Consider the following 13,855-nt stretch of genomic DNA (forward strand, 5'->3'; position numbering starts at 1 on the left):
CCTGGAGCTGGGCTGCCGTGAGTCGCTGGCGACGGCGTAGGCTGCAGCCCCTGTGGCAGTGGGTTGCCATGGACTACTGTATGTAGTCAGCAGCCAGCATGAGCAGCCAGCAGCCACCGTGAGTGGCCTCCAGAAGCCGGCGACTGATCTGCCTCGCCTGGGAAGAGCACAATGATGGTGCCAACTTGGGCCAGTGAAGCAACGTCCTCCACAACTAGACTGAAGAACAAAACAACAGCAACTTGTCTGTTCCCCTTCCCCCAATTACCCAGCACTGTTCCCATCCCCCCGATACCCCAATAAAAATCTTAAAAAAAAAAAATCTTCAACTAGTTTCCCCCAATGGTGACAGCTTAAACACCTATTAGTACAATATCAAAAATCAGAAAACTGACACTGATACACTATTGTTAACTACAGGCTTTATTCAATTTTCATCAATTTTTAAAGCTAAATTCATTTATGTAAACTGTGTAGTTCTGTGCACTTTTCTCCTATGTATAGATTTGTGTATTCACCACTATCGTCAAGATATACAAGTTCCACCACCACACAGGGACCACTTATGTTACCCCCTGTATTGTATCCACCTACCACCGGCTCTGTCTCCTGGCACCTACTAACCTGTTTTCTGTCTCTACAGTTTTGTCATTTTGAGAGTGTTATATAAATTGAATCATACAGTATATAATCTTTATTTTATTTTATTGGGGAACAGCCATGGTCATTAGTTACATTGTTTTCACGCTACAATGGCATAGTTGACTCTTTTAAGGAGGGCGCAGCTTACAGTGGCCCATGTGGGGATCAAACCGGCAACCTTGGTGTTATCAGCACAATGCTATAACTAACTGAGCTAACTGGTCACCCAGGTATATTATCTTTTGAGATTGATTTTTTTTTTTTTTACTAAGCATGATGCCCTTGAGGTCCTTTGAGATTATTGTATCAAAAACCATTCCTTTTTATTGCTGAATGAGCCAAGTATTTTTAAACTTTAGAAGAATAAAATAATTCTGAATCCCAATACAAGTTCACTATACTAAAAAGTCACTAGAACTTTTGGTAAAATTTAATGCCTATTTGGCACTCCAGATTAAACCAACACACCCAAAAATCTTCTCAGATATTCACTCAAGCAAGAGCAGGGTATCATGGATAAATATCTGATTTTTAAAATGACCAAATTCAATGAAAAAATTTATGTGACTTACCCCATCCAGGTGGCAGGGGGCCAAGGGGATCATATTCTTTATTTTGTGATGTAGCAAACAAATCTTGATTCTAAAAAGAATAAACAACAACAAAAGGTGAAATAATGAATAAGTTGAGAGCAGCTTATGAGTTCTGATACGCCTTCCCTTGCCATGTGCAACATAACACACTCTTACAGAGTTCATATCTTAGAAAGGTTCACACAGTCATGGAAAAATGCCAATATACTCTGGCGGGAAAAAAAAATCTTTGCAAACATTTAATGTTTTAATTTACTTGAAATTCAAATATTATAAATACATAATCCTCACCCTCAACTGACCTCTTTTTTTCTTCTTTACCTACAAACCAATAAGTTAGGGAAATATATAAACTCCCCAAAAGTCATTTATAAATAACAGTACTCAGAGTCATTGGATAGCTGAGAAAAATCTTGTATTTCTAATTCAAAACGAGAGGCTCACATACAGAACACAGTGTACGAGTATACAAAGAACTATGGGAAGGGAATTGGGGGAGCAGGAAGAATAGGCTGTCAGATGAGTAAAAGGAAAGAATTGCAGCTGGAAGGAGTTGACAAGCCTAGAACTATGTAGATGACTTCTTAAATTTCTGTTTGCAATTATCTCGTTGGTGGATAGAAAGGTTTGGCTAGATAAAAGAAAAGCAGGTGTCAACCATTGGAAAAAGAGACGCAAATGTCATGCTGACTCTATGTAGGATTAATGAGTGTGTTTAGTTTAAATGTATAATGAAGTTGGGATAATTTGTGGTCTCTCAGATTTAGTTAAGCCCTTTCCTCTTTAGTAAGATAAGGCAAATGAATAACAGACTCTGTTTAAAAAAATTATTATAGGAAAAAAAAAAGTAAAACAGGATAGTGTACCCTATATACCCAGCACCAAGAATCAATAATTATCAAGACTTTGCCACATGTCTTTATTTCCCTATTCTTTACTGAAGCAAAAAATAAGTTACTATTTTACCCCTACATATTTTAGTATGCCTTTCTAAAATGGGTGGACATATTCTTACATAACCACAATATCATTATCACACCTACCAAAAATCTATAATTTTATCATCTAATACCCAGACCCTAATTAAATGCCTCATTGCTGTATTTGTTCAAATTAGAATCCAAACAAAGTCCTCACATTACACTGGTTGAGTCTCTTAAGTCTCAGTCTATATAGTAGTTCCCTCTACTGTCTGTTTCTTTCCTGTGTCACTGACATATTACAGAAACTGAGTTAACTGATTGAAAGTTTTAAAGCATATGAGGGAGATTCCCATTTCTGATTTAACAGCTCTTGGGAAACAGGCTTGTCAAGAACCGTCCTGGTTCCTCTTGAAAGATACAATTATGAAAAGGAGTAAGATAAGGAGGCCATGAAGGAACACCATAAAAGAATTGAACCCTGATTATAGATCAAGTCTGGTAAGTTTGGCAAACTATTTTGAGAATTTTCTAAGACCCAAGCCTATCCCACTGGCTCTCCCTGGACAGATAAGCTGGGGAAATGCAAAATGAAGCAATGGGCCAGGAAGAGCCATTACAGTGTTACATCATCAACCACATCTATTCTGAGGTTAAAAATGCTGGGTGTATGAGAGTCTACTGCCCTGCAACCAGGGTTAGAACAAAGGCCACTTCATATGCCCAATAAACAGACTTTCTCAGCAACACCCCACCACCGCATCGCTTTTTAAGTAGCTGGTATTAAGAATGTTCAATTTGGTTCATATCTCTGGCTAAGTTAAGGGTAACTAAAATAAGTTGTTTAAGTCCTTTATGATTTAGAACCACTCTGTAACAAGAGCAAAGAGTAAGAATGTCAAGAAATTCGTCAGATTATTTTGGATAGGAGAAAAGAAAAAAGAAAAAACAAACAAAAAAACCATGGATGATGAGGTAAAAGCTGCCAATTCAAGAAAAGTTCCAAAGACTCTGAGTATCAAATTGTCAAGTTTACAATGAAGTAATACATACTGTAAGTACTCCCGAAATTTGCTTTTAAAGACTAAAGACAGATTTAGTCTTTAAAAAGTGTTTTAAAAGATTATATATTGTAAAAGTGAGATAAAGGGCATATTTACAACTGTGGATACGAGAGAGATAAAAGATGAAAACATTTCTAAGCATCTAGTATGTGCCAAACATACTAGAAATTTTGTTTTACAGAATCCTCAAGAAAAACCCTCTGAGGTAATTATATATATGTATATATATTTTTAAATAAAGTAAATGAGTCTTGATAAGGTTAAGTAATTTACTCAAAATCATATAAAGTAACTGCAAAACCAGGATTCAAGCCCAGTTATGTCTGACTCCAAAGCCCGTGCTCTTTCCACTAGACCCCCATACGGAAACTAGCTTTAAAGGAGGCAGGAAAGCTAGGCATTTAAACGTAGAAGAAATTTGACCACGCATACCAAAGGTGATAATTTAGAAATAAAAGATGTAAAACAACATAGGGAAATAAAAAGGGTACGGTAGACAAGAGACAAAAATTAATTACACCTCTAAAACCACTGGGAAAGGGAATATACAGATGTCTTCACAGAAGGTGGCAGAAAAAATTGTTAGTCATAACCAGGCAGTGAAAGGAAGACTGCTGATAAAGGTGAATTTGTCTACATCAGTGAGTGATGATATCTATTGTGGTGGTGAGGTCCAAGAAACACACAAGTATATGGAGGAAAGAAAAAAAAAAAAAAAGGAATGCCTAGTGACGACAGGAATTTACTCCGATGGTGGTAGAGGGGAGGAGATGGCAATGTTGAGGGGTCAGCGTCTCGTTAGCTCTTAAAGAGCTGACTTTCTTCCGTTTAAGTTCTCTGTACTCAAACAAATCCCTCTTGTTTGGCACATAGAATCAAATTTCTCCAAGGATTATTTTCCTTTCCTCAGAGAAAAGATCTGTGATACTTTATGAGTTGAGAAACTGTAAAATTTCTAGCACCAAAGATTGCATAACAAGCCATTAATACATTTTGGTGTGCTTATTATTACTGCTGCAATATTACTCTAAAGGAAAATATGTAAAATTTAATCCATTTCCAGAAAGAAAATGTTTTTATACCAAAGATAATTTGGTTTTGCCAGAATAATATATTTAACATAATCCTATAAGAAATCAAATTTCTGAGTCTACCAAAGCACCAAATAATTTATTAGGTAAACTTTACCTTTAAGTGTTACAAAGTGATTCAATTCTATCATCAATTCTGTACAACCGCTCAAGAGTTTCTTAGACACAAGCCTTGAAATGTTCTGCTAAGTTAGGCAGTACTAAATTTAGAACTGTTTTAATTCTTTTCAAACTGCTTGGGTTTTTACTATTCTTTTGTCCATGGATTTTAAATTGTCCTCAGTTCTTTTTTATTTTTGACATTAACAAAAGAGGTTGAACTTCAGGAAATGTCGAAGAGGAAACAATAGGTAACATACACAGAATTCTCTGAGACAAGGTCTAAAAATGCCAACAGCAACAACTGGGTTGCCATCCTACTTGTACCCTCCTTCTAATTAGTGTTTTACATTTCATATGTAGGAAAAGGTTAAAAACCAAATAGTCTTATATTTTATATATAAGTTTATAGTGCAACAGGCTGCTTACTCCATAAATGAATCTCTGGTTAAACTGCTGCATTGCGCCCTGAAGTTGACTACGTTGGAGCTGCCACTGTTCATAGTTACGGACGGATTCCAATGTTGGCCTCTGCCACGTTGTTGTTCTTGTGAAATGGTCAACATAATAAATACGTCCCATGTTGTCGACCCGCCGTTCCCACCTAAAGCAGAATAAAACCTAATTTAACAAATACATGTGAAACAGATAAGAATTAAACAGGACTTCATCTTGACCTTGGTGCATGTTTGTTAAGATTTTACCTTGAGAAACTACTTTTGATGTACCTGAAGTCTTTTATTTTACATATTTTTAAATGGTCTACAAGTCAACTTAAGAGTAATGTTCCTAAACATTTCTTTCTTAAAAGTTCTTCAGATGTATCAGTCAGGTTTTAGAGCACAATGTATATTCAGTGAGTAAGTATCAAGTTATTAAGAAGAAAGTTCTCATTTTCTTTCCAATGTTATAATATTTTGACTGACTGTTGCAAACCTATTAGGGACACAACTGTATATACAGCTTTTCAGATACCAAAAAGGACTTTTTCACGAGAATACAACTCTCTAATTTATTACAAATGGATGCATATTAAATAAATATTGACATAATAACTTAAATATTATAAGTTACAGTTTCTACCTGGTTAATTTTTTAGGGTTCTTTCCAATATTCTGATATTGCAAATAGTAAAATAATAAATACCTTTAATATATAAAAACATTTTTTTCTTCCTTTGCATTATCTCTTTAGGATAAATTTTCTAGAAAGTGTTATTAAGAGTATGTGCATTATTATGGTTACATATGCTTTCTGTAAGAGTTGTAACTAATTTAGGGTCAGCCAAGTGGCTCAGCTGATTAAGAGCTTGCCCAGGAGTGCGAGCTCTGAGCAACAGGGTCACCTGTTTGATTCCCACATGGGCCAGTGACGCTGTGCCCAGAGCTGAGCTGCCAACAGATGGCAGGATAGCTCAGCTGATGAGAGTATGTGCTCCTAACAACAAAGCTGCTGGTTTGAATGGTGGGCTACGTCGGCCAGCAACTAAAGACTGAACTCAGCACCTTGCGCTGAGCTGCCACCCTGATGGCTCAGTGGATAGAGCATGTGCTCTTAACAACAAGGCTGCCGGTTCGACTCCCTCATGCGATGGTGGCTATGCCCACCCGCAACTAACTGAACACAGCACCTTGAGCTGAGCAATGCGACTGGATTTGGAGCTGAGCTAGCTGCGCCCTCCACAACTAAGATGGAAGGACAACAACTTGGCTGTTCCCCTTCCCCAACACTATTCCCATCTCCCAATTCCCCACTCAAATCTTAAAAAAAAAAAGAGTTGTAACTAATTTAAACTCTCACCAGCAACAACATTATGAGGTAAAATTCCTCCACAATCTCACAATGGATTCTATCTGATAATTTAACAGGTAAAACAGTACCTTTTTGGCGTATATTTACGATTACTAGTAAGATTAAATATTTCCCATGTTTGCTACTAACTTCCCTTGAATAAAATATTCTTTCTTTCCAAATACATAATACAAATGTTCAATGCTTAACACCACAAATTAATATATTCTTTATTTCCCCTGCTATTTTGCAATGAATTCACTATCATATATTAAAATTTTTTATATAATAGGGACTTTAGTCCTTATATATATGACAGGGGCTATAATTCTTACTCAATTAAATAATTACTCTTAAAGAAACTAATCCAAAAATCCTGTGGTTTGAGCCAGTTAAAGTCAGAAAGGAAAACTTGGAAGTAGCAAGACTTATGGAATCTTTAGGTCAGAAATGAGTGAAAATGAAAATCATTAATTATGTTCAATCAACTCTGACTCTCTTCTTTCTAGTTTGTACCTAAAAACAAACAAGAACAAAAGTAGACAGACAAAAGACAGGAAGAGGAAAAGTAAGAATATAAGGGAAGATTTTGTACAGATGTAATCTACAGTTCTGAATAAATACTTTGTTTTCTTTTTTAATTCAGATACTTACCCAGGAGGTAGAGGCTCTGGTCTATCCCACGTTGTTCTTTTCTCAATATGATCTACATAGTAAACTCGCCCATGCTGGTCCACTCTCTGCTCCCAACTTAAACACAAAATTTAAAAGTCTGGTATGGTACTTGTTATGAGCAGCCTGGCCTTTTAATCCTGTCTTTGTCTTTTCCTCTTATATGACCATATTACAGAACTGAGGCAAATAAGCATGTCAGTATATAAAGAAGATACCAAAAGAATTTAGGAACAAAATAAAAAAACTTTACACTGAGAGTGACACATTATAGATGAGACTCCTGCAGAAGTGTCTGTTCTAAGAGATGCTTTGCATTTCTAAAGAGGCTTAAAGTTGATACACTTAGGAGACAAAGTCTGTCTCGATCTGATCAGGATATATGCAGGACTTCAGTGGAAAAGAAACCTGCAATTAATGCTATGAAATCTGAAAAAAAAACTTAACTGCTAACTGAAAGGGCAAAGAACTGTTTGGGTTCTAGAAAAACTGAAATCAAAGAGTAAGATTTAATCTGATGTGTCTCTGCACAGTGCAATGGATAAAGTCATTCCGAGTATTCTAGTCTCCTTGGTAGATTTATCTCCAAAGAGAAGAACTAAGACTAAACCATCATCATAGCTCAGAAGTACCAACTATTTCTAAGAGCACCCAGTTTCTCTTTGCTCATCTCTTACACAAACAACTTTCTAATTTGGCTTCCCAAAAAGAAAATGGCCTAACTACCCACACAAGTAATACAGTCTGTTTAGCAATTAGACTTCTCATCATGAGAGTTTATTATTTATCAGATGGTCAATTAATTTTGATTAGTGTTCTGAGCTCTGGATTAATTTGAATGCCACAATGTTTATACATATATAAACTACTAGAGTATTAATTTTAAAAATAATCAGTAGTGATTAAAATGGGATTATGACTGCTAATTTTCTTAAGTTTCCTAAATTATTATTACTTTGCTATAATGACTTTATGATGGGAAAAAATTTTTATTTTAAAAAGTGATTTTTTTTTTCCTTTCAAAGAAAAAGCAATCTGAATTAGGTGACTATTTCATTACTTGAACTTTCTTCACTAACTTTCTGTGGTTTAGAGTTCTTCACTAAATATATAATATATATTTTCTTCCTCCATGCCTGAAAATGAGGGAGGAAATTTCAAATGTGGCAATCTTTTTTTGGTTCAGTTTGACTGTAAACCTCCCACCAAAATTAGTTACAATTGCTGGAAGACAGTTTTTTAAAGAATGGAGTTTAGAATTATTTTTCTTATTAATAAGTATACGCAAAAGCCGAAAGAAAACAAATGTTACCAAAAACAGTTACTCACCCAGGTGGTAGGGGAGCTTGAGGTACAGGATTCAATGGCCTAGGGCCTGAGCCTCCAGATATTGTAAGAGGAATTATTAATCCAGATGCTGCTGCTTCAGATGTATTTGAATTTGCATTTGTTGGTGGCAGAGAACCTGTACTAGATCCATCACTTTCAGAAGTGGCAGAAGGTGAACCATTGACAGAAGCTATAAAAGATTTGGGGAAAATAGGAAAACAATATTTTAAGAAATCTAAATTCAGGATAATATTTTACCTTTAAAAAAAAGGTAGATGACAAATACAAAATTTAATATGTGGCTATGCAGATGAAAATTACTTAAAATAAATAATGGAAAACAAGACAACAGTTCCACTAAATAGGCTTGTTCACCATTTTTAGGTTCTGTCTACCCCATGTCCCATTATTAATTATGGAGCACAGATTCTGAATTCTTGATGCCACAGGAAATAAAAACTTTTAGAATTGGTAAGCATTGGTATCCCGTGGTATGATAAGTTCATTTAGTAATTTTCCAGATCTCTAAAACTGTGCTTCCTATGAAACCTTGCAGATCAGAGACCAATTGTTGATGTTAGTTATAACATGGAAGATCTGACTGATAAGCAATAATATTCTCATAAATAGTTATTAAGTACATATTACACCTTCAAGAAATACTTGTTGACAAAACAATTCCTGAAGAAAGTCACCAATATTATGACAAAGTAGTATATACACTCTTGTTAAAGATGGGGAATATACTGTTTACGTAATTATCTACAGAAAAGGGGGGACGATGTAAAATTAAAAGTCATTTAATAAAATGAGTTGTGGACAACCAATTTACTTTTCTAATAATATTTGGTTTAATTATTTTACATTCCCTGTCCACGACTAGCAGAGGAAAATAATAAAAGATTAAAGGTTTGTTCTGGTTAATCAGGAAAAAAAAATAGATATTCTACCTATAGATACTTACATTTTTACTACATGAAATATGTTCATTTGTTGTATAATTTTTTATTTAAAATCTGAATATCATTTAGCATTGTTGGGTTACTTGCCATTTACTAATTGTCTTTTTAAAGGATATAATGAGAATAAGCAACCAGATCCTTGACTCTATGGCATGCTTATTATGTTCAGTTACAAACCCTGACAGAAAGCTGCAATCTTATCTGTACTGCATATACTTTATATAATGCACATCTGATTTTTATTCTGAATACAGCACATGCCTCAATAACTTCACCCCTGGAGGAAAAACTTCGGGAAAAGGCATGTCTTAGTTACCTATAGAAAGATCATTTTTGGCCAAAATCTTAAATGTAAAAATATAGCTAGAAAAATCAACCTACAGGGGCCTCCTGACACTTACTTGAGGATCAATTTCCAAACAGGACATTATTTATAATCATAGTACTGAGAGCTACATCCCTAGTATACGGCTGAGTCTACGGCCATACCACCCTGAACGCGCCCAATCTCGCCTAGCGTATGGCTGGAATACACACCTGGTCTACGTGGGGTAGGTGGAGGTGGTCGTGAAGGTCTTGGAGGCCTAGAAGGTTTAAAACCGCCATTTGAGAGTGATGGAGAATTATTCCCATTGACCCTCCTATTTTCACCAGACCCTGCATCCTCAGGGTCATCTGATCCATTTGTGTTCACTCTGGGTAAGAAAGGGGAAGGGGAAGGGAAGAAGAATGTTCTTTTAAGTTAGCAAAAAAACCAGCAGGAAGACCAAAACTTAAAGTTCTAGGAATTTGAGAAAAGCTTTCTAACTTCTGGCCAGCCTTATCAAATACATAAAGAGCCCTTGGGTAGGGTCTTATATATATAACCCTCAGATCCCATCCAGAGATAGAGTGAGGAGTTGTCCAGGGCACAGAAACACTTGGGACCATTTAAAACTATTAGGTATGCTGGTTTAGATTTCAATAAGTCTACTGAGGCCCTGTATAAGCAGGAACAGAGTCAAATATTCAAAATCCCATACACCTTAGAAAGGACACTATTTTATCACAAGCACAGATAGATAACTTCATCATTTTTTTAGCAGGGTTGACTGTTCCATGGCAGGAGAAAGAAGTACACTTATATTCCAAGGACAGGGTGTCCTCCCTCCTAACCCAGCAAATGGTATATAAAATGTTCAGTTAGTGATCTAGAAAAGAGATGCCCAAAGATCTTTTTTTTCAAGGAGCTATCATTTCTTCAAAGCAATAACATCAATTGGAGGAAAAGAAAGAAGGGAGAGGACACTAACAGGAAATGTCATTTTGAAAGTTATTGCGACTGTCAGCTAAATATAGCTGATTCCTTTTCCCAGGGGGAATCTAGTCATGGATTAGAAAGCAGAGTTTGAGTTAGCCAGTTTGCAGATGCCTCAGCTAAGGCTCTGATATCTACTATCTGGTAATCGGCAAACCACCACACAGTATTAAATCCATACTCCCGGACCTTCAGAACAAGCCTGAACAAAATAAAATCTAACTGATTCAAGAAATCAAAATAGAGGCAGCACCATGCAGTAAATCATTTCAAACTGTATTCCCCAGACCTTCTTTAGGGCCTTCCTTACTTAAAGTATGGCCTTTCGGGGCCGGCTGAGTGGTGCGAAGGTTAAGAACTGGCTTGGGACGCCAGAGGGCGCCGGTTCGGATCCCACATATGAGGGCCAGTGACACTGCCCTCTACAGCTAAGATGCTGAACAACAGCTCAACCTGGAGCTGGGCTGCCATGAGTCGCCGGCGACGGCGTAGGCTGCAGCCCCTGTGGCAGTGGGTTGCCATGGGCTACCGTATGTAGCCAGCAGCCAGCGTGAGCGGCCAGCAGCCGCAGTGAGCGGCCGTCCAGAAGCCGGCGACTGATCTGCCTTGCCTGGGAAGAGCGCAATGATGGTGCCAACTTGGGCCAGTGAAGCAACGTCCTCCACAACTAGACTGAAGAACAAAACGACAGCAACTTGTCTGTTTCCCTTCCCCCAATTCCCCAGCACTGTTCTCATCCTCCCAATTCCCCAATAAAAATCTTAAAAAAAAAAAAAGTATGGCCTTTCGACCGGAAGCCAAGGACACCACCACATAGGAGCTTGTTAGAAATGCATCATCTTGGACTCCTTGAGACCTACTCTATCAGAACTAGCATTTTAACAAGATCTCCAGATGATATGTGTAAACAGTTGGGTATGACAAGCACTGCTTTGGAGACTCCTCAAATGATTATTTTGAATAAAGGGAACAGCTTAGTAATTAGCGGTTAGCACCTAGTTAATGTTAACTGCCTGTGAGGCCAAGCCACCCCAGAATGTGAACCGAAGGCAGGAAGAGTCAGCTTTGACGCTGCTTCCCTTCCCCTAGGTGCTGAGGTTCCAAACCTATTTTGAGTTGTGTCCTCCCCTTTGAGACTCTGAATATTGCCTCTTTATATACTATTTTAAGAGGTTATTAATTAGTTTTAAAGAAAGGTTCCTGATACTTTTTAAAATTAGACAGACAACTGGTAGAACGGACCAAAAGTGGGAAAATGAGGTTTCTTCTTGTAACTTTTATTGACAAGCTATGTGACCAAGGGAAAGTTATTTATCTCTATGTACCTCAGAAGTTCATTACCTGAAGTAAATGATTTTAAAAACCTTCTCAGCTAGAAAATTCATACTAAATTGTACATCCAGTGCTAGTCAAGTATTAGGAACATGTGAGGGAGAAGGAACACTCAAGCATGAGGTAAATCTGCTATGACAAAGGGGCAGCAGAAACTGAATTCCAAAAATGCACAACTCAGATTCCAAAAATGTTCTGTTCTATCATTGAGAATTAAAATCGTCAAGATTTTAATATCTACGCTGTTCACGCTTCTAATATCTTGACCTCAAGTTTATCAACATTGTTGTCTGACAACCTGTGCAGTATGGCTCCTTAAATTTCCTGAATTCTTAGAATTGTTCCTCTTTCTAGATCTTAAATTCTGGAATCCCTCTATCTATAATCGTCTATTCCTTCTACCTGCCTCCTATTATATCTTTTATTCGGTCTCATGATGACCTTTAACTTCTATCTTCACTATCCATTAGCTCCCTTCAAGCATCACTTGGGCTCCTTCATAGGCTACTTTCCCTAGTACCTTTAATTTCCTCACTGCTGCCCAATACTCCCCCTTCCCCCAAGCAATCTTTTCACCACAATTAATCCATTTATTTTTTCTACTGCTGTTCTCTGGGGCCAACAAGTAATGCTGGAGAATGTTCCAGTTGAGAAATCAGGTTTATTTTACTGGGGTAAATAAACTAGGTAAAGTACCAAATTAAAGGGGCTGACTGTTCTATACAAGATCCTAGAATAATAAATTTTCCACTGGGCTCAGTAAGGAAAAGTCCTGAGATTTTCATTTCCAATGACTCACAAGATTAAGTCTTTTTTTTCCTGTTAGTGTATGTGCTGCTGAACTGAGTACTTTTTTCCTGTTAAAAAAAAGAAATCAGAGCTCAAGTCTCCCAGGAGCTAAAGAATTAGAAATGACAGATGACTATGACAACGTACACCACAGGTTCAATGGAACTGGTGTAGTGGTGCTAAAATTAAAACAGTAATAAAATAATTAACAGTAGTTTGGTTGCACAAAGAACTTTTACTAGGTCCTGTACAATTATAGACCCAGGCAAAAGATACAAAAACATTAAAATTGTGCTTCTTTAGTCTGTATCTTTTTATTCTGGTAGACTTCAGTTTCCTAAAACTTGATCATTTCAGAGGCTGAGGCAACATGGGCTACAGGTGACATTATTCAACAACTTCAACGGGGCTTGTAAACTGAACAACTTCCATACTGCTTGAAAATCTTTCTCTTTCTTTATTTCTTTATTCTTTATTAAAATCATTTTCTACACCTCTAATCTACTCCTGGCCATATTCCCAGTGCCCACTGAAAACCTTTTCAATCTATCCAAATACCTAATCCCACTCTGTAGATGATCCCGACTAGGCCTAACTTCTCCATGCTACACTAATCATCTTTATGGTTGTTTCCCATCTCTAGGGGGAAAAAAAAAATCTCTCTTCACTTCTTCAAGGCTACTATGTCCATGCGTCCTTGATTTCAGCCTATATCCTCTAGGAATTTCCACCATCATTTAACAGCTTTTTTGTATCTTTCATCATCTTCCTTCTTCTAGATCTTTCCTCTAAGTTTATAAACATAATTAAACCCTATAACCTAAAACACTTCCTCAATCCAGCTCCTCAAGCTGTTCTCTCATTCTCCTTTCCATCATTGTAATTTTTTTGTATTTATGCAATTAATATATTTAGCATATTTTAATTTTTATTAATAAAAGGTTCCAAAGTGAAAAAAGTTAGTTTAAATTATAAAATAAAAATTACCGGGCCGGCCGAGTGGCACGATGGTTAAGAACTGGCTTGGGACGCCAGAGGGCCCCGGTTTGGATTCCACATATGAGGGCCAGCAACACTGCCCTCTACAGCTAAGATGCTGAACAACAGCTCAACCTGGAGCTGGGATGCCGTGAGTCGCCAGCGACGGCGTAGGCTGCAGCTCCTGTGGCAGTGGGTTGCCATGGGCTACCGTGTGTGGCCAGCAGCCAGTGTGAGCGGCCAGCAGCCGCAGTGAGCGGCCGTCCAGAAGCCGGCGACTGATCTGCCTCACCCGG

At 37.3% G+C, this 13,855-nt stretch overlaps 1 protein-coding gene across 4 annotated transcripts in view; it reads right to left on the minus strand.

Annotated features, from left to right (window-relative positions):
• Positions 1–13,855, minus strand: part of ITCH (itchy E3 ubiquitin protein ligase) — a 139,624-nt gene that overhangs the window by 36,098 nt on the left and 89,671 nt on the right. For all 4 annotated transcript variants that reach the window (XM_019655279.1, XM_019655278.1, XM_019655277.1 and 1 more), the window contains exons 8-12: positions 9,701–9,858; positions 8,202–8,391; positions 6,855–6,950; positions 4,839–5,013; positions 1,215–1,284 (exon numbers count right to left, since the gene is read on the minus strand). In XM_019655279.1, the coding sequence (XP_019510824.1) occupies positions 1,215–1,284; positions 4,839–5,013; positions 6,855–6,950; positions 8,202–8,391; positions 9,701–9,858 (689 nt within the window). The remainder of the gene's footprint in view (positions 1–1,214; positions 1,285–4,838; positions 5,014–6,854; positions 6,951–8,201; positions 8,392–9,700; positions 9,859–13,855) is intronic.

Source organism: Hipposideros armiger, unplaced genomic scaffold, assembly GCF_001890085.2.
Source record: "Hipposideros armiger isolate ML-2016 unplaced genomic scaffold, ASM189008v1 scaffold_238, whole genome shotgun sequence".
Taxonomy (NCBI): domain Eukaryota; kingdom Metazoa; phylum Chordata; class Mammalia; order Chiroptera; family Hipposideridae; genus Hipposideros; species Hipposideros armiger.